This window comes from Thamnophis sirtalis, unplaced genomic scaffold (assembly GCF_051295495.1).
Source record: "Thamnophis sirtalis isolate CommonGarterSnake01/CBP01778 unplaced genomic scaffold, rThaSir2_p1.2 scaffold_5, whole genome shotgun sequence".
Lineage (NCBI taxonomy): Eukaryota > Metazoa > Chordata > Lepidosauria > Squamata > Natricidae > Thamnophis > Thamnophis sirtalis.
The window spans coordinates 43,963,990-43,983,585 of NW_028261385.1; the positions used below are offsets into that span (position 1 = coordinate 43,963,990).

Sequence of the window (19,596 nt, forward strand, 5' to 3'; positions counted from 1 at the left end):
ATACAGAAAAGGAAAGCCAATCATATAGTCAAGTTTTTTTTGGCATAGTTATTTTATACAGCTGCCCATCTCCCAACCATGACTCTGGGCAGCTTACAAAGTTAAAAATCCAGGAAATAGTACAAAATTAACCAAACATAGCCACAAAAATGATTAAAAATAAAATTATTGAAATCATAAAAACATAACCAGCAGGAGAGCACCATCTTTTTTCCTGAAAACACAACCACTTAGCTGGCATTCCACCAACCTCATCAGATCTCTATGTCAGATGACAAAACCATGTCTTCTGGTTCTTCCATCAGTCTTATGCAAGACAATGCATGCAATCTCTCCTGCAAATTTAGCTTCTTATTCCAAGATTGCATTATTTTCTGGAGATCCTTCACTTACCTCTTTTGAATTGGTAACTTCCATATTCCTTATCATATTTTAGCTTCTGGTTATATCTATACATGCAACAAAATGAGGAGGCCTAATACAAATGAGCATTAATACTTCTATAAATTTTCTCATGGAAAAAAAATCCTTCTACCAAGGGTAAATCAATGTAGTATACAGTGATGTTGTCTTGTGGATAGAATATACTTTATGGTATATCATTTAAACATTTAAACCTTAAGTAACTATGGGTCCAACTGTATGACTGACCAATCCATTGCAAGCCCATTTGAATGCTAAAATTTTCAGAAAGGGTCATTCTGAAAATGCATCTCTCAATTAGAGGGTTCTTTATCTGCTGCTTAGAAGAATGCCTTCTGCTACGTTGCAAATCTGTGAAATATACTTCTTTTGAAACTTTATTCCTTATTTGCCTACAAAAGAGGAGACTTTTAATAGCTAACTTAAGCACTTGTTTCAATTTTAAAAGATCTTTTCTATATATTTGAATTACTGATTATAAATTTTTAATATCCAATCAAGTAGGAAGGCATATTTAAATACAACAAATAATGAATTTAAAATACTACTCCGTCAAACCTTAAACTTAAAGAGCCAGGCCTCACCAAACCAACTGCTTCAACATTGAAATCTGTAATCCTAAAATCTAGAAACCATTATTATTGAGCCAAAAATTAAAGGTTAACAAAGTACAAATGTGAGGAAAAAGCAACAGTCTACTGAGGTCTAAGATTTTGCTTTTGAGAAGTTCTATCACTTAAAGTGCAAACAAAAGTGTTTATATAAAAGTATTGTATTTAAATTAGTACATTAGTAGATTAAGATGTATAAAAGAAGCATGTGTACACATGTATGGATATAAAGGGAAAAATGGTATAACGGAGGTATACCGATATGGAAATATTACAAAGATAACAATGGTGTTATAAAATTGGACAAAAAAGTGTTCAATTAAAATTATTATTTTTTTAAAAAGTGCTTATAGTCTAGCCCAGTGTTTTTCAACCTTTTTTGTGCAAAGGCACACTTTTTTTCATGAAAAAAATCACGAGGCACACCACCATTAGAAAATGTTAAAATTTTTTAACTCTGTGCCTATATTGACTATATATAAGGTGTTTTTCCCACGGCACACCTTACACTATGTCATGGCACACTAGTGTGCTGCGGCACAGTGGTTGAAAAACACCGGTCTAGCCTATGGTTTTCCCAGTTGCAATGTGTGTATGGCTGTGAAAGTTGTATTATAAGAAAGACTGAGCGCCGAAGAATTGATCCCTTTGAACTATGGTGCTGGAGAATACTCCTACGGCAGGGGTGGGTTTCAAAAATTGTTCGAACCTACTCTGTGGGCGTGGCCTCCTTTGTGGGAGTGGCTTGCCGCCCATGTGACCTGGTGGGAGTGGCCAAGACAATGTTATTACTAGATATTACTAATTACTAGATATTATTAATATTACTAGATCATTATTAATGCATAGATAACTGTGGGACATTACACACCCACCCACACCCACAAACTATGACAGTGCTAGGAAAACACCAAAAAAATAACACCCCCCCTCCAAAAAAAAGACTGCCAATGAAACCAGTTTTTTTTTCCTAAGCCTAAGAACAGGAAAGACAAAGTCACTGGAATAAAAACCATCAAGGCAATGTGGAAAATTATAAAGGACAGGCACTCACAGAACCATCAACCACCTCAGAATTACCTAAACAAGTAAGGTGGCCAGATTTTCAGATTGGTAAAGAGGGACACCATTGACCGGGGGGGGGAGCTAGGCCGCGGCAGTTACTGCCAGCCCGCGACCTCGCTAGGGACGTCTGGTCACCTTAATTATATACATCCTCTCTCTCTCTATCCATCCATCCATCTGTCTGTCTATCTGCCTGCCTATCTAGTTATGGTATCCCTCTCCCTCTTTCCCCCTCTCTTTCTCCATCCAGCTATCTGCCTGCCTATCTGTCTATCTAGTTATGGTCTCTCTCTCTCTCTCTCCCTCCCCCTCCCTCATCTCATTATCATCTATCTCAGTGTTTCTGCACCTTTTTATAAAAATAATTTTTTTTATTTTTTTTTTGTTACATAGACGACACATACCCACAACAATAAAAACAAAACAAAACAAAAAGAAAAAAACCTATCATCACATATAGCATGTCGTTTGGTTACAAGTGTTTTAACATTTATCATTCTTATACATTTATTATTTCATTTAATAGGTTATAATATACAGTTTGGGTTGCTTTGTTTACCATCCCTTCCTCCTGTTATAACACCACCTTATTTTCCCTTTCTTTTCTCCCTTCCTCCCTTCTCTACTTTCTCTGCTCTCCTTTCCCTTCCTTCTTCCTGTACCTTTCTCCTACTCCTGCTCTTCCTCATCCCCTTCCTACCCTCTCTCCTCCTCTTTCTCTCCTTTCCATCCTCCTCTCCTTACCTCTTTCTTTTCACCCTCTCTCCCTTCTCTACTTTCTTCCTTCCTCCTCTCCTTCCCCTTCCTTCTTCCCTTACCTCTCCTTTGCTCCTGCTCTTCCTCTTTCCCTTCCTACCCTCTCTCCTTCCTTTTCTCTCCCTTCCATCCTCCTTTCCTTTCCCTTTCCTTTCTCCCTCCCTCCCTTCTCTACTTTCCTCCTTCCTCCTCTCCTTCCCCTTCCTTCTCCCCTTCCCTTTCTCCTACTCCTGCTCTTCCTCTTCCCCTTTCTACCCTCTCTCCCCCTCTTTCTCTCCTTTCCATCCTCCTCTCCTTACCTCTTTCTTCTTTCCCCCATCTTCCTTTCATTCTCTCCTCCTTTCTCCCTTTCTCCCAACTCCCTTTCTGGGAGTTGAAGTCCACACACTTTCAAGTCTCCAAGGTGGAGAAAGACTGATCTATCTAATTAATATAATTATTTCTCCCTCTCTTTTTCACTCTCTCTCCAGCGCACACACGCAAATGCATAGGGCAGCCCACCTCACACACAGGTAACTCCGGGCGGCTTACGGGAAGAGGACAGCCGACCACTCACCCACACGGGGGGGGGGCAGGATTTCGCCAAGAAAAGTTAACTTTCCTGCGAAAGGGGCCGGCAGCCTCTCAGCTCTTCCCGGCCGGGGAGACCTCCCCCCACTTCCACTCCTGCGACCCTCCTCCCGCCTCCTCGGAGCTTCAAGCAAGCTAACTGGGAAGGCCGGGGAGGAAGAAGAAGAAGCAGCGGCGCGAGGTCAGCGGTCCTTGGGGGCGCGGCGGAAGCCCTGCCAAAGCGCCCCTTTCCTGGCTCGGCTGCCGTTGCTGCTGTTCAGGGCGGAAGGGGAGGAGGAGGAAGATGACGCGGCGGTGTGGTCCCTGTAGCCGCCGAGGTGGGAAAGGTGCACTTTGACAGGGCTTCCACAGCCCTGCCAAAGCGCCCCTTTCCCGGCTCGGCTGCCATTGCTGCTGTTCAGGGCAGAAGGGGAGGAGGAGGAGGAGGAAGATGAAGCGGCGGTGTGGTCCCTGTAGCCGCCGAGGCGGGAAAGGTGCGCTTTGGCAGGGCTTCCACAGCCCTGCCAAAGCGCCCCTTTCCCGGCTCGGCTGCTGTTGCTGCTGTTCAGGGCAGAAGGGGAGGAGGAGGAGGAGGAAGATGAAGCGGTGGTGTGGTCTCTGTAGCCGCCGAGGCAGGAAAGGTGCGCTTTGGCAGGGCTTCCACAGCCCTGCCAAAGCGCCCCTTTCCCGGCTCGGCTGCCATTGCTGCTGTTCAGGGCAGAAGGGGAGGAGGAGGAGGAAGATGAAGCGGCGGTGTGGTCCCTGTAGCCGCTGAGGCAGGAAAGGTGCGCTTTGGCAGGGCTTTCACAGCCCTGCCAAAGCACCCCTTTCCCGGCTCGGCTGCCGTTGCTGCTGCTCAGGGCAGAAGGAGGAAGATGAAGCGGCGGTGTGGTCCCTATAGCCGCCAAGGCGGGAAAGATGCGCTTTGACAGGGCTTCCACAGCCCTGCCAAAGCGCCCCTTTCCCGGCTCAGCTGCCATTGCTGCTGCTCAGGGCAGAAGGGGAGGAGGAGGAGGAGGAGGAAGATGAAGTGGTGGTGTGGTCCCTGCAGCCGGCGAGGCGGGAAAGGTCTTCTTGGGAGGGGGAATGGGCTGCGCTCCTGGTTCTGGGGATTCTGGGGAAATGCTGCCCATCTGTCCCCCTTCCAAAGCAACCTTGCAGGTTTTCAAGATCATCCAGAGAGGCGTTTTTTAAAAAGAAAAACCCTGCAGGCACCCAGCGACAGGGGCTAGGAGCTAGGAACCCGGAAGTTAATTACTTCCGGGTTCACTGACGAACCGGATCGCAAGAACCAGTGCGAACCGGGAGGAACCCACCCCTGTCCTACGGTCCCTTGGACTGCAAGGCGATCAAATTAGTCAGTCCTAAAGGAGATCAACACTGACTGCTCTTTAGAAGGCCAGATCCTGAAGATGAAACTCAAATACTTTGGTCATCTAATGAGAAAGAATAACTCACTGGAGAAGAGCCTAATGCTGGGAAAGATTGAGGGCAAAAGAAGAAGGGGACGACAGAGAATGAGGTGGCTGGATGGAGTCACTGAAGCAGTAGGCGTGAGCTTAAATGGACTCCAGAGTATGGTAGAGACAGGAAGGTCTGGAGGAACATTGTCCATGGGGTCACAATGAGTTGGACACGACTTCGCAACTAACAACAACAACAACAATCACTTAAAATTGATATGTTCAATTAAAAGAAGCAGAAATTTGGTATACTTATATAAAAATCTTAGCCTATAAATTTTTGGAGAACAGGATGAATTTCAATTATGCATTTTGAGCATTGCCAATTTCAGGATAATTAGAGCTTGCTGCTTTTAACAACTTTTTGTTATCATGTGCTGCTTTATGGAAACCTGAGATTACAGTATGAAACCAAATCTTGTCAGCAATAAATATGCTGCCAATAACATTTCATTTTACAGGCTTACTGCAAAATCCTGCAATAAATATTAACCTTCCACGAAGCACGTTAATTTAATCAGATTTATGAAATATCATCATATATCATCCATATATGCTTCCAGTTTCACTCAGAGAACTTGCTTGTACCCATAGAATAAGATTATTTAACTGTTCCCAAGTTAACCATTTATTTGAGTGGCAAATTAACAGAGTTGAACTATTACTCTATATCAACTATAATATAGATTTAGATTTTATAGATTTTATTAACATTTGTAGGCCGCCCTTTTCCCTGAGGGGACTCAGGGCGGCTCACATAAAATCAGGGAGGGGGAACACAAACAATGACATAGACACATATAATAAAAGTAATAAGCAACATACATTCATCATTCGGGAGGGGCGGCTATCCTTGTCCCCAGGCCTGACGGGCTAGCCAGTTCTTAAGCTAGAATTCTTATATTTTCTTATATTCTTATATTTTCTTAAACTAAATATTTCTAAAGAAAAGAGTAGAGAAACAAGTTCCAGGAAATATCATTTTGAGAGACTAAGAAGTAACAAGAAAGTTCAATTCAACAGGGTATAATAGATATAATTTCTATTCAAACTTCACTCTCAAAGTCAAATTATGTGACTTGTGTCCATTTTTATTTTATCTTTTATTTAATTTGTATCATTTTTATAGAAGTTATATAATTATGTACATTCATAAATGGCAAAAGTAATTATTTGAAAGTAGTGAAAGTGAAGTTTTACTCTATAAATTCAATTTTTATTCTTGATCCACATTCCATAGATATATTATTGGGTTTTATGCCATGTTATGTATTGTACCTAGTCAGGTCTGCTACTATGTAGTGTCAAAAACAAAACACTTTAGAGTTCCTTTCTCTTTATAATTAGCATCCACAGTCACTTCATTTATAAAGCCATGTAATTAATATTAACTTTGTACACCTACTAAAACTAAGTAAATTACATGGATATATATGCACAGACTTGCTATTCTCTCAACCTTTTTTTTACTTTAGAGAATACTTGAAATCCAACTCCAATTGCTTTGACAATGCATACAAAGGTTCCAACAAAGACTTGCAAGATGTTTATGCATTCAGCTATCAAGTTATCTCCACAAAAATAAAAAGTGCAGAAATGCAGTTGCTATTATTGATTTTTGTAACCACACAGGCATTAGGGATAAACAAAAGGGGTAATAAATTATGTTTGCGAGGACAGGATTATTCCAAAAACCAGACACTGCAACTAGTACCAATTATTTAAAAAGAATACCTTTATCATATGATAACATCAAGTCACTGTCTTGCTGCATTGTTTCATTTGACTCTTCTATGCTGTCCATCTTACACTGGTAGGTTTTTTTTTAATATACTAAAATCTTCAATATTTGCTTTCTTTTTAATTATACTAGTTAGGCTAAATCAAGTAATATGGTTATAATGTGACAGAAGGAAAACTCGAAGTTGTAAAATATACATGACTAGATCCGCAAATAAAATTTAATTCATAACAGGTAACATCATTAACAAAACAATGCCATAAAGTATAGATATAACCTTATTTATGTCTATGAGCAGGTACTCCTGTAATCAACTGGGCTTACTTCCAAGTCAATGTGCTAAGAATTAGGGCATGACTAATAATGCTGTCAGAAAGCAACCTTTCAGCTGCCATCTGATGCCCTCTAACAATTCTGGGCACAGCTACATTATCAGCAATAAATATGTAGATTTAAGGTTGTAAGGAAGAAGTATATTTAAAAGAGAAAATATTTCATCTGAAATACAGATTATCCAAGGGCATCTACTGATTTAAATTTTACTTGGGCAATTTGTTAGCACTTACATAAAAATGTTTTGCAGCACTCTGAACAACACTAAGGCTACATCTGCAGATTTCACGGAGGGATGGTTTTTATTTGCCTCAGGTATTATATAAATTTATTTTCTTTCTTCAGTGCTTGTTTTATGAATGAAGACACAATCATGATCTAGGAATTCTGAGTTAGACTGGTGCAGGTTGCCCAATCATTTCCAGCTGGGCCCTTTCCCCAGCAGGGGCAACCAAACAAACCTTGCAAGGTCCTTCAATGGTGTCTCGTGACCTGCAACATGGATTTCCATCTTGTTGCTTTTAAATAAGTTAAAAATCAATACCCAGTCAAGAAACCTCAATGTTCAGCTGCAGTTCAATTGCAAAGGACAAGACAAAATGTCTATACAGATAATCCACAACTTATGGCCACAATTGAGCCCAAAATTTTTGTTGCTTAGTGAGACATTTGTTGAGTTTTGCCCCATTTTACGACCTTTCTTGCCATAGTTGTTAAGTGAATCACTGCAGTTGTTAAATTAGTAACATACAAGATTAGGTGAATCTCGTTTCCCCGTTGACTTTGCTTGTCAGAAGTTGGCAAAAGGTTATCACATGACCCTGAGACACTGCAACTGTCATAAATTTTAGTTGTCAAGCATCCAAATGTAAATCATGTGACCATGGGGATGCTGCAATGGTCATAAGTGTGAAAAAACGGTCATAAGTCACCTTTTTAGTGCCATTATAAACTTCAAACACTGTAACACTAGCAATAGCACTTAGACTTATATACTGCTTCATAGTGCTTTTACAGCCCTCTCTAAGCTGTTTACAGAGTCAGCCTATTGCCCCCAACAATTTGAGTCTTCATTTTACCCACTTCGGAAGGATGGAAGAATGAGTCAACCTCGAGCCATTGGGAATCGAACTGCCAAACTGCACCTAGCAGTCAGCTGAAGTATCCTGCAGTACTGCACTCTAACCACTGTGCCACCTTGGCACTAAGCAAGCTGCTGTAAGATTACCTGTACCTAGATTACAAAGCAACAGAAAGTTATGCTTTCGGGTGGCTGCCTTAGACACTATACTGTTGGGAGGGGAGTCAAATGAAGAGTGTGCTCATCATGGCTAACCAAGAATTCTAGATGTGCAATGTTTCATCTCACTCACAAGAAAGATGAGCAAGCTAGGTCACCTGACTAAAATGCCACTGGTTCTTTGGATGAATCATATATATTACCAAACATTCTGGCTAAATAAGGAACTTTTATGAATATTTCACCAATTCTAAAAAATTATTTATCTAATCCCTTCTCTTAAAGGTTACCTACACAGGGGAATTACATACTGTTAGGCACTCAGATTATATCTTTGCCAAAGCTGAATTTTTGAACCTTTTTAAAGCTAAAAATAGAGCAAGCTGTACATCCTACATGTAAGGACTATCACACTTGACAGAGGTATAAGGTCAGCATTCACTTGCTGTATTAGTCAACCAGAGACCCAGAGGAAACTCACAGGCAGCAATTGTAACACACTGATATTGGAGGCACTAAAAGCATTTGTAGCCTTTTCTCTATATCCAGTAGAAAACCTAGATTTCTGTAGGATGTCCAGGAGTGAAAATAAGCAGGTGTGAAATAAACAAACAAACAAATCCTTTCCTTTGCACTAGAAAAATTAAATGACATTGTTTTGAAGTGCATAATTTAGAGGAAGGCAGGAAGGACAGAAAGAGCAGGAAAGCTAACAAGATAAAGACTAGCAACTTATTTGGAGGCAGTCCTATAGGTATAGTTGCAGCTTGCTCACAACATTTTTAATGGACAGTCAAAAAGCGATATTTTCCATCAGGAATTCTATTTTTTCTCAGTACAGGTTGACCTAGACTTACAACAGTTCATTTAGTGACCACTCAAAGTTTCAATGACACCGAAATATTGACTTAGGGCAGTTTTTCACACTTAACAACAGTTGCAGCATTCCCGTGGTCACATGATCAAAATCCAGCTGCATGGCAATTGACTCATATTTATGACGGTTGCAATGTGCTGGGGTCACGTGATCACCTTTTGTGACCTTCTGACAAGCAAAGCCAGCAGGGAAGCCAGATTTGTTTAACAACTGTGTTACTAACAACTGCAGTGATTCACTTAACTATGGCAAGAAAAGTTGTAAAATGGGGCAAAATTCACTTCACAAATGTTTCATTTAGCAGCAGAAATGTTGGGTTCAATCGGGGCCGTAAGTCGAAGACCATCTGTATTACTTCCATCTTTTTTCTCAGGATCCCATTCCCTTTCCCCACCCACCCAAAAAAAAGAGTATTGGGGAAACAACTATTCTTTAAGTCCGCAACTTTAATAAGATGTGGGCCCTTTCACTCCCAGAATTCCCCACCCAACCTTGTCCACAAATCTTAAACCCACCGAGAAACCAAGTATCTATTTCATTCCCACAATGCAAAGAAACACCGTAAAGCACCTGCCTGTAATAGCTTCGAAGAACGAGGGCTTCCTGACGGGCTGCCGCTGCCCTCCGGTCCTTTGGCTTTGCCCTTGGCGGGCGCGTCTTCAAGCAACTGCTCCAGGCAGGTGGTGTTGCCGGGCAGAGAAGAGCTCTTCTGATGGGACAGGTGAGCTCCGAGTCGGGGCGGCTGTGGAGGCTTCTCCGGCGCCTCGGCTTTGAGGGCTCCATCTCCGCCTACTACCCGTTCCTTTTCGGGGGCAGCCGCCGAAGAGGTCGAGGAAGGAGACGCGGGCGGGTCGTCAGCCCCCCGGCCGTGCTGCTGTCCCCCTTTGCCCTGAGGGTGGTGAAGGAGATGCTCGCGTAGGCGGCGCAGAGCAGAGCCGGCCTCGGCGCTCACGCCCTCCAGGGGCTCTGCCGAGGAGCAGCACAAGTTGGGCTGAGAGGACGAGAAGACGCGGTCCAGCACGTGTTTTCGACGCCTCAAGCCGCCCCACCTGGAACCGACGACGACGCCCCCTGCTAACAAGTCCGCCTTGGCCGGCTGCTCCGCGGCGCGACTCCGCGGAAGCGACGGCGAGGTGTCCGCACTGCGGCGTTCGGCTCCCGCTTTGCTGCTGCCTTTGCCTTTGCCCCCCAGCTGCAGGCTCCTCCACAGGCGGCTCTGGAAAGACGACGCCGGCTCCACTTCGCCGGCCTTGCTGCTCCCTGTTGCTGGTGCCGCTCCGGGTTCCTCGGCTGCTGCCATTCTTTTCTCCCCGCCTCCCTCCCTTCGCCTCCGCCGCCGCCTCCGCCTTTTCCACCAACCCCGCCGCCCGTTACCGCTGCAAGCGCGGAGGCAGGAAGAGCAGCAGCGCGCGACGGCGGCGGCGGCGGCTTCAGCCCAGTCCGGCCGAAGGAAGAGGTTGCACTTGTTCGCTATCGCAGCGGGCGACCGCCTCAGGGGCTGGGCGGCTGGAGGGCTCCCGCTCTCGGTGCGTTGGAGGCCGCGAAGAGAGGAGCCGCGGCTCGGAGCATGGCAGGAAGCGCGGAGAGCTACCGAAGTTTCGACGCGCCTGACTTTTCCTGATTAGGAAGGAGGTCGGCTGTCTCCACCGGCCGCGCAGACTCGCTTTGTAGGGGAGGGGTGGGGCACAATAAAAAATGATTATCGGATGGCGTTGTTAAACACTGCCCCCCCCCCCAGCAAAAACAATAAGACCGGAGAAAGTAATATATTATAAGGCAATTGTCAGAGCTAAACTTCATCGACGTGGAAGAACAATGCTTTATGATGTAAATTCGGACTTGTATGAATTTGCAAAAGTTTCTCTTGAGTTGTTTGCCCGCTTCAGAAGGCTAGAAGAAAGAAAATTAAAGGTAAATGCAGCGTGTCTCTCAATATCACTGATCAACCCAAGGGTGCTTTTTCAGGAGGCAACTGGACTTTATTGTTTTTTTCTTTGGAGACGTTTCGTTTCTCACCATTCAGCTCTGACAGGATAGTGGGGAAGTAGGATAGTGGCAGAGCTGAGGAAGCTTCTTGGATGAAACGTCTTCCCAAAAAAACCCAAGAAAGCCCAGTTGTTGCCTGAAAAAGCACCTTTAGGACAACCGTGACCTGGATGACTGACAATCTCTACAGACTCTTATCACAGGTGTTCATTTAGTCTGTAGCTCTCATCACCCTGGCAGCATTTACACAACTTTGTCCAGACCAATTTGTCCAAGCAAATTGAGTTTAGAGAACACATCAAGCCATTACCTAATCACAGGTTGTGTCCCAACACACTACTAAATATCAATTAGATGCCTTGTTTATAGTCATGTATATCCTACAAGTCCAGCCTTTCCAAGAATGCCTATCAGGGATGGATGCTACCTCATACTACCAACATATAGATATAAAAAATTATCCTTGGCATTATCGTGATGAGACTAGAACTGAGTAGGGTTCAAATTCTGCCCTTCTAGCATCAAAACATGCCAAGCACTCTGGTATATTATTTTGAGACATAGACAAGTTTTGTATGCAGGATCCAGGCCATTGGATTTCTGTTTTATAGTTCAGTCTGTTGTGAAAACCCAGCAAATAGAATTAATTAAATCCCAAGGGCTAATGTATTGTATAGATCCACTATAGGTCTTGGCTGGCTTAATTGTGATTGCTGAGCATGCTTGCTTATGAATAACTCGGTTAACCTAATTGGCTTTTGTTTGCAACACTGCAGATTTGCACAATATGGAAAACTAAAATGTTTGGCTTGGTTGTGGTTCAGTATTTTGTCCTCCTTCAGCCAATGTAATTAATTTGTTGCTCAATATGTCTGCAGACCCAAGGAATTGATTGAGAAAACCATGGTTCAGTTCAGTATGGATGAACATATTGTGTGAATGCAACCACTACCTTTAAATCTGATGACGCTAGCTAACTATATGAAATTGGCTGCAGTTGAAAAAAGAGCAAGCTCATTTGCTGGTTCATCAGTTACAAGTATTTCCATCTGGCAGTACAGTGTTTGAGAACAGGAAGGGAGGGGACGGGGACTTAGTGGAAAGGAAATTTTGTGTTTTTTAGGCCACTCTCATTCCATTCCAACAATCCTTTCCTTTTCCTGTAGGTGCAAGGCCGTTACACGATTCCCCAAAAGCACTTAATGTTGCATTATGTTGTTGCTGTTGTAGCCAACTGCTATCACATTTCTGAGTAGTGAGTCATTATACAAAAAATGAGACATCACAGTCTTAGTAGATGTCAGCTTCTGTATTTTTGGAAAATTGGGGAAGAAAAGAAAATTCAGAATTTTTATTTAAACTAAAATTACACTCACTATTCATAGAGAGCACAAACATCGCATAAGTCTTTTATTTTTAACTTCTGATGTTCCTGCTGATTCACTTCAAATATTGGGGAGCAAAGTTCCAGGCAAACAACCTGTAAATCTCAAGTGATAAGAAGCTCTGCCATAGCTGACTTTTCAGTCACATGTGCTGCTTATCCAAGAGCTTTTGAATCATAAACTGCACTCAGCAATGTGGTTATACAATATTTTCTTCCTAGTTTAATAAAAACTGCAAGTCCTTTAATGCAACCTTATTAATAGGACATTGGAAGATGGCTAACTGCATTTTAAAGAGGCAATGTCCTGTCAGACTGAAACATGACCTCAAGTGATGTACAAGATGTCTTACGATCTTAAAATAAAATTAATTAACATAAATATTTTTTTCTACCAGTCTTATCAATAGAAATTTAAGAAAAGGTTGGTTATTGACTTTATAGTGGACCTGCACTAAATTAGAAACAGTGGATCAGAAAATGAGTGTGGATCTTCCCATTTGCCCAATATACTCTTAATACAGGAAAAATGCATGCCAACATTGAAACTAAAACTATTGAGTAGAAAATTAGAAACTTGAAATAAAAAGTGGGAAGAGAAAAATTGTTTTTGTTTTTTTCCCATACCCTTGTAAATGTGGTAAGACATGCAAGTCATATTTCAGCTCTATCATAATCTGGAAGGCTAAAAAAAATGCAAATAAGAGTTTACATTTGGAATAAACATTTATTGGACTGACTTCGGTCCAGGCGTACGCAAGATGAAGAATTGGAGGCTAGATTCAAAGCTCCATTCTGCTCATTTGAATCTTACATTACCAAAAGTTACCACTGTAATGTGAAAGTAAATGAATTATCATAATTTTTAAGCACTAAGACAGGAAATATATAGCAACAGTTGTTCTTGTCCATGAGCCAAGTCAATAAAATCCCATCTGTTTCTTCAACTACAAAAGCAAAAATGAGAACATTTTACGTTAATTTGCGTGGCCTTAAGTTCTGGGAAACAATCGATAATAAATAGTCTAGTTTGTTTCACAATTTCTTTTTTCCAGTTTTTCTTTTCTTCTCCCAACTAGCACAGATAACATTTGTTCATATCATTGTATTCAAGACCCATCAGATTCCTATGCCTATACATATTCTTATTTTCCACCCTCATTTATCTGGAATAGTCACCTTCTGTCTCTAAATTTCTTATATTTGCTTGTATCTAAGATCTAAGCTATACCGTATTTTTCGGCGCATAAGACACACCAAGATTTTGAAGAGGGAAATTAAAAAAAAAAATTTGCACTCTGTAGATCTTCCAAAAATGGCCCATTTTTCTCAAAAACAGGCCCATTTTTCATAAAAAAAAAGGGGCATGCATAGCCTTTAAGAGGCTTGTAGAGTGCTCCCGGGGGACGGGGGGGGATGAGCAAAAATGGCCCATTTTTTGCTCATTTCTGCCCTCCCCAGCCCCCAGGAGCAATCTGGAAGCCTCCTAAAGGCTATGCAGGGCCATTTTGGTAAAGCGGGCAGTGTTTCGGGAGACCAAAAATGCTGTATTTACTGTATAAGACACACCCAGATTTTCACCCTCTTTTTTGAGGGAAAAAGGAGTGTCATACTCTGAAAAATATGGTAGTTCCTTTCCTTATTCCTCCTCCAGCAAGTTCTATAATTACTCCTGTTTGACTGTTTATGTATAGTTTATGTTTCTAAAAAATAGTATTCTTGATTTGTCTAATCTTTGATCTGTAATTCTGGTTTATTGCATTTCTTCCCTTGATTGTCTGAATTCTGCAGCTATTCATTTCGTGACTCTAGGCTGTAGTGTTCAATTTTTATTTTTGAATGCTGTAAAAGGGGACAAGATTGCTCAATAATTTGGAAGCCTTCAGATAATAACATACAGCAATTTAAGATGTTTCCTGACTTGTACTGATTAAACATGCTTTCTTGCACATGTTCTAGTTAGTGATGATAATGGATTAGACTTGTTTTAGCAAATGTTGATATTGAAGAAACAAAAATCTTAGTTTAATTGTATCTTCAGATATCCATTGTCTTTTTAGCATGGATTTCTAGGGAAAAGTAATGTTTAGGTTACAATTTGATAAATAATTCCATTTGTAGTACTTTTTTATGACTGTCTGCTAATAAAATTTTAATAATTCCAGTAAAAGAACCAGTAAAATCTTCCAGGAATTGGGTTGTCCACAAATGCATATCTCCCTTTTTAAAATTGCAGTTAATCATTAAAGTATACAAGCATACCTTAACTATGAAATAGTTAACTGTTCTGGATGGAAACCTCTAATTCAAATGTATTTTAGGGAATGGAATGGAATGGAATAGAATAATTCTTTATTGGACACACAAGAAATTTTTCTGTGGTGCATAAGCTCTCAGTGTACATAAAAGCTGTAAGTGATAAATCATGATCATAGTCATTATAAAAATACATTAATCGTAAGATACAACACTTAGTGATAGTCATAGAATACTGTTGTGGCCCTGCAGGATCTGTTTGAGCTGCTGATGGACTCGGATAATGAGGAACTCTATGGGTCTGCTATGGAAGATGTGGAGGACCCTGGGCAGGGTTCAGACTCAGAGCAGGGACCAGAGAGGCTGGTTGGCCACCAGGAGGCACCTGAGGAATGGAGCAGTGAGGAAGATCAAAGGCAGTTTGTCCCTGATGCAAGGTTAAGAAGGGCAGAGAAACGGAAGCAGCAGCTTCGGAGACAGACTCATAAGAGATAATCAAGTCCAGGTGGTTGTGGCTTGGCCCCTCCCAAGAGAGTATATAAGTGAGAAATTGGACACAACCATTCGTAACAGTCTTGAGGAACTCTTGTCTGGTCTGTTTTGTATTTCCGTTCTGTTTGGTTTGGGTTGCTGCCAACCCTTCTTGCATGAGAGTGTTGTCTGAGCTTTCAGCCAACGGAGTTGTAATTCCTGTGATTAAAGAGTGCAAATAGCCAAGCCTGTGTCTGCGTTACTCACAGGCCGGAGGGTGGTGGTGGTCAGAACAGGATACTAAATAAGCTAAATTATAATTTTAGATACTAAATTATAGTTTGAAGATAATAGTTTATCTTCAATATTTCTTTCCTTTTTTAATATCTAATTCTGCTTTTTCTTTTTTTTTATTATGCTAAATCAATGTCAAAAATATCTTTTGGCTGAGCTTGATTAATTATACTCGATACTTGATTAATTAAGCCTTAGAGGGTTTTTTGAGTCTTATGTTTTTGACAAACTCAGTTCATGTGATTGGTCTGTGTTCGTGCAATCATAGAAAATGGCTTTCTTCAGGGAGGGAGGGACAGAACAGAACAGTTGATGCCGAAAATCTATAATTGTTTATTCGGTCTGTACTTAATATTCTAAACTGGTGTTTGAAATTTTCTGCTTTCACATTAAGGAAGCTAATTGTGTAGAGGAAAAATGACCATACATGAGGTAATAAGTCTGAAGATAAATTATATGGGCCTAGAACAGTGTGTTAGGAATAGAAATGGAATTTAGAAAGGGGAACATTAAAAAAGAAGAGGAGCAAAATGCCAAATTCATAAGAACAAACGGCTGCGCTCCGCTCCCGTGATGTGGTAACTGTCAGGCCCCAAGAACCAAGAAAGACCAGTAGAAAGTTACTTCTGAACACTGTCCTTTATTGTTCTCCACCTGTGGACAGAAATCTTGCCAAGCTAAAGCAACTATTTGCATCACTATTGATGCAATCACTGAGAATTGCTAGGGAGCAACCTTAACTTTCTTCTCCCAAATATACTGTCTAAGCTTTGCTGTCTGTATTTGTCCTCTGGAATGCAGCTCTGAAATCAGTCGTATGTAGATATCAGAAACTGAAATCATCATCTGTCATTTAAGCCAGCGTTTCTCAACCTTGTCAACTTGAAGATGTCTGGACTTCAACTCCCAGAATTCCCCATCCAGCATTCGCTGGCTGGGGAATTCTGGGAGTTGAAGTCCAGACATCTTCAAGTTGACAAGTTGAGAAACACTGATTTAAGCTTTCTGTGGCATTTACAGTATAAAAGCATAGTACTCCACGCCAGAAACTTTATTTAAATCATATTTTTGTTACTTTCCTTTTTCTAAAATTCCGAAAAGGGAAAAGTAGCAAGAGAGTAAATAGGAGAAGGTACATAAAGACTACTGCAAGTGTTACTACAGACTGTTGATGTAATAAAATAAAAAAGGCAAACATTGGCTATAGCTACTCAAACACAGGAAAATAAATAACCAAGCCAATTCAATACATTACCACTTTGTTTACAGAAAAATGAAAAATGTAATAAAATTATCTCTATTTTGAACATTTTATGAACAGATGCTAAGCTAAGCTAGTTCATTTTTTTATTGTTTTCAAAAAGAGCTCACTTGGAAAATACCAGAATTTGATTTTGCTGACAGTGAACAAATATAATATTTATTTGATTTTCTTCATCAAAGAAGAAATAGGTTCAAAATAGGTTCTAGATGGAAAGTGAAGGGGGAAATATATGAACGTTTTATATATAAATGTTTTTAAAATAAGTTGGACACAGAAACAATCCCAAAAGCAGCTTATTAAAATAGATGAAAAAGATATTCTAAAATGGAAGCAAATAACTTACCTCAGAAAAAATATATTGTTATACAGTCATAAAAACACCATCTATAGTTTCATTAGCACTCATTCACTCATTCAAATGAGGAAGGGAAGAAAACCCAATAATTTTAATCTTGTGGGGATTCAAAATACCAAAATCCAATCTCAACATCCCATCTGTTTGCTTCAGAACTTAAATAAATCTCATTCAATTTGAAAGCATTAGATTTGAAAGAAGAATATGTGGCACTCTTAAGCCCAAACCAAGGTTGTGGTGATTTTAATTAGGTACATGGTGCACAAAGAGTCCATCTGTCCAAAACACTCCTTTTTTCAATGCAAGGGTATATATTTAATATTGTTAACTAAAGATCTATAAAAATATGAACAATGCTTTCTGGTACAGTATATTGATAGATAGATTTATCCCTTTCTAAAAACAGAAAACAGCTTTCCAGCTTTTGCAGTTAGCAAGAAAGAGTTGAATTCACATAAAGTGTGACTAACCTTGATCAAATCAGTCAACTTTATTGCAGTCATTAACCAGCAGCAGACCAACCATGATTATCTAATTAGATGCTCAGAATGACCAAACTACAATTTGCCTTGGACACCATGGCTCAACTCTGTAATCATGTGGATTATATATATGTAGACATGCAGTTAGGTGAACAGCAGGTTCCACCACAAGAATCATCCAGCTCAGCATACCATAAAAATAAATGAAGTCTCCCTCAAACTGAGCTTCTGGTGACTATTAGAATAGAATAGAATACTTTATTGTCCAACTGGGATTTGACTCACAAGGAATTTGCAAAAGCCCTCAGTATGCATACAAAGGAACAGAGTAATGATAATCACAATAATACCAATAAGAGGGGATAGTAAAGAAGATGGGAAGGATAATAATATTACAGCCATACAACATAGGTAAATAAACATAAGACAATAGTACGAGAATTAGGTGTTTAGCAGAATGTTGGTAGGAGGGGAAAAAAACTGTCTCTGTGTCTAGTTGTTTTGCATGCAATCCCCTATAGAGATATCCAGAGAAGAATTGAAACAGTCTATGCCCAGGTGTTGTAGGGTCTGTAGATATTTTTTCAACCATCATTCTGACCTGTGCAACATACGAGTTTCCTATGGAAGGCAAGCTGGTTGCAATTTTTTCCCCGCAGTACTAACTATCCGTTCGAGTCTGAATTTCTCTTGTTTGGTGGCTGTGCCAAACCAGACAGTTACAGTATGGAAGTATAAATGACAGGCTTGATAATTGCTCTGTAATGAACATGGTATGGCCATGAACTTTTCATGGCAGCAAAGCATTATCATTGTTTTTTTCCAGCATCTTTGTGGCTTCCTTTAGACTCCCATCCAAGTATGAATCATGTTGGATCCTTTTTGGGATCAGCCAAGGGCAGCTGATGCTGCCAGACATTAGAACTAATATCCCATATACAACCACTGATTTGGAGCTGTCCCAACCATCTTGTCAGAACGCCATCAAGGTCACTGCAGTAAATCTCTCTAGAAACACAGCCAGCATTTAGGAACAAATAAAAGAATCACAGTAAGGTTTAGTTACAAAAGAAGATCAGTACTGGAAAATCAGTTAGGTCCTTTATTAATAATACCTCTACAATTAAATATTTTCCCCATTTTTAAATAAGTCATTGGACTTGTTTCTAAACCTTGGACTTGAGCACAACAGTACAGTCCCTAGTCTCATACTTTTTTTAGCAGATTAACAGAATTGGAAGGGACCTTGTAGGTTATGTAGTCCAACCCTCCGCTCAAGCAGGAGACCCTACACCATTTCTGACAAATGGCAGTCGAATATCTTCTTGAAAGTCTCAAGTGATGAAGCTTCCACAACTTCCGAAGGCATGCTTTTTCATTGGTTGATTGTTCTCACTGTCAGAAAGTTCCTCCTTGGTTCTAGGTTGAATCTCTCCTTGGTCAGTTTCCATCCATTATTCGTTGTCTGGCCTTCAGGTGCTTTGGAAGATAGTTTGACCCCCTCCTCTCTGTAGCAGTCCCTCAAATATCAGAACACTGCTATCATGTCTCCCCTGGTCCTTCTCTTCATTAGACTAGCCATGCCCAGTTCCTGCAACCATTCTTCATATGTTTTAGTCTCCAGTCCCCCTAATCATTTTGTTTGCTCTTTTCTGCACCTTTTCTAGAGTCTCAACATATTTTTATAGTGTGGTGGCCAAAACTGGATGCAGTACTATAGGTGTGGTCTTACTAGGGATTTATAGAGTGGCATTAGTACCTCACTTGATCTTGCTTGTATCACTCTGTTAATGCAACTTAGGATTGCATTGGGTTTTTTGGGTGCCATTGCACACTGCTGGCTCATATTTAGCTGGTTGTTCACTAAGACTCCAAGATCCCTCTCACAGTCACTGCTATTAAGCCTGGTTTCACCCAGTTTATATATGTACTTTTGGTTTTTCTTACCTAAGTGTAGGAGTTTTCTTTTCTCTACATTAAATTTCATTTTGTTAGATAGGGCCCAGTGTTCAAGTCTATCAAGATCCATCTGGATCTTGAGCCTAT

General features: G+C 40.8%; 2 protein-coding genes across 2 annotated transcripts in view; one reads left to right on the top strand and one right to left on the bottom strand.

Moving 5' to 3' along the window:
• Positions 1–9,593: 9,593 nt before the first annotated feature.
• On the bottom strand, positions 9,594–10,543 carry LOC148045351 (multiple C2 and transmembrane domain-containing protein 1-like). Its single transcript, XM_087715924.1, has one exon. The coding sequence runs from the start codon at positions 10,356–10,358 to the stop codon at positions 9,594–9,596; it is 765 nt and encodes a 254-aa protein (XP_087572050.1). The 5' UTR covers positions 10,359–10,543.
• Positions 10,544–10,830: 287 nt separating this feature from the next.
• The window catches only part of FAM81B (family with sequence similarity 81 member B), a 45,759-nt gene continuing 36,993 nt past the window's right edge, over positions 10,831–19,596 (top strand). The window contains exon 1 of the mRNA XM_087715727.1: positions 10,831–10,969. The gene's annotated coding sequence lies outside the window, so the exon portion shown is untranslated. The remainder of the gene's footprint in view (positions 10,970–19,596) is intronic.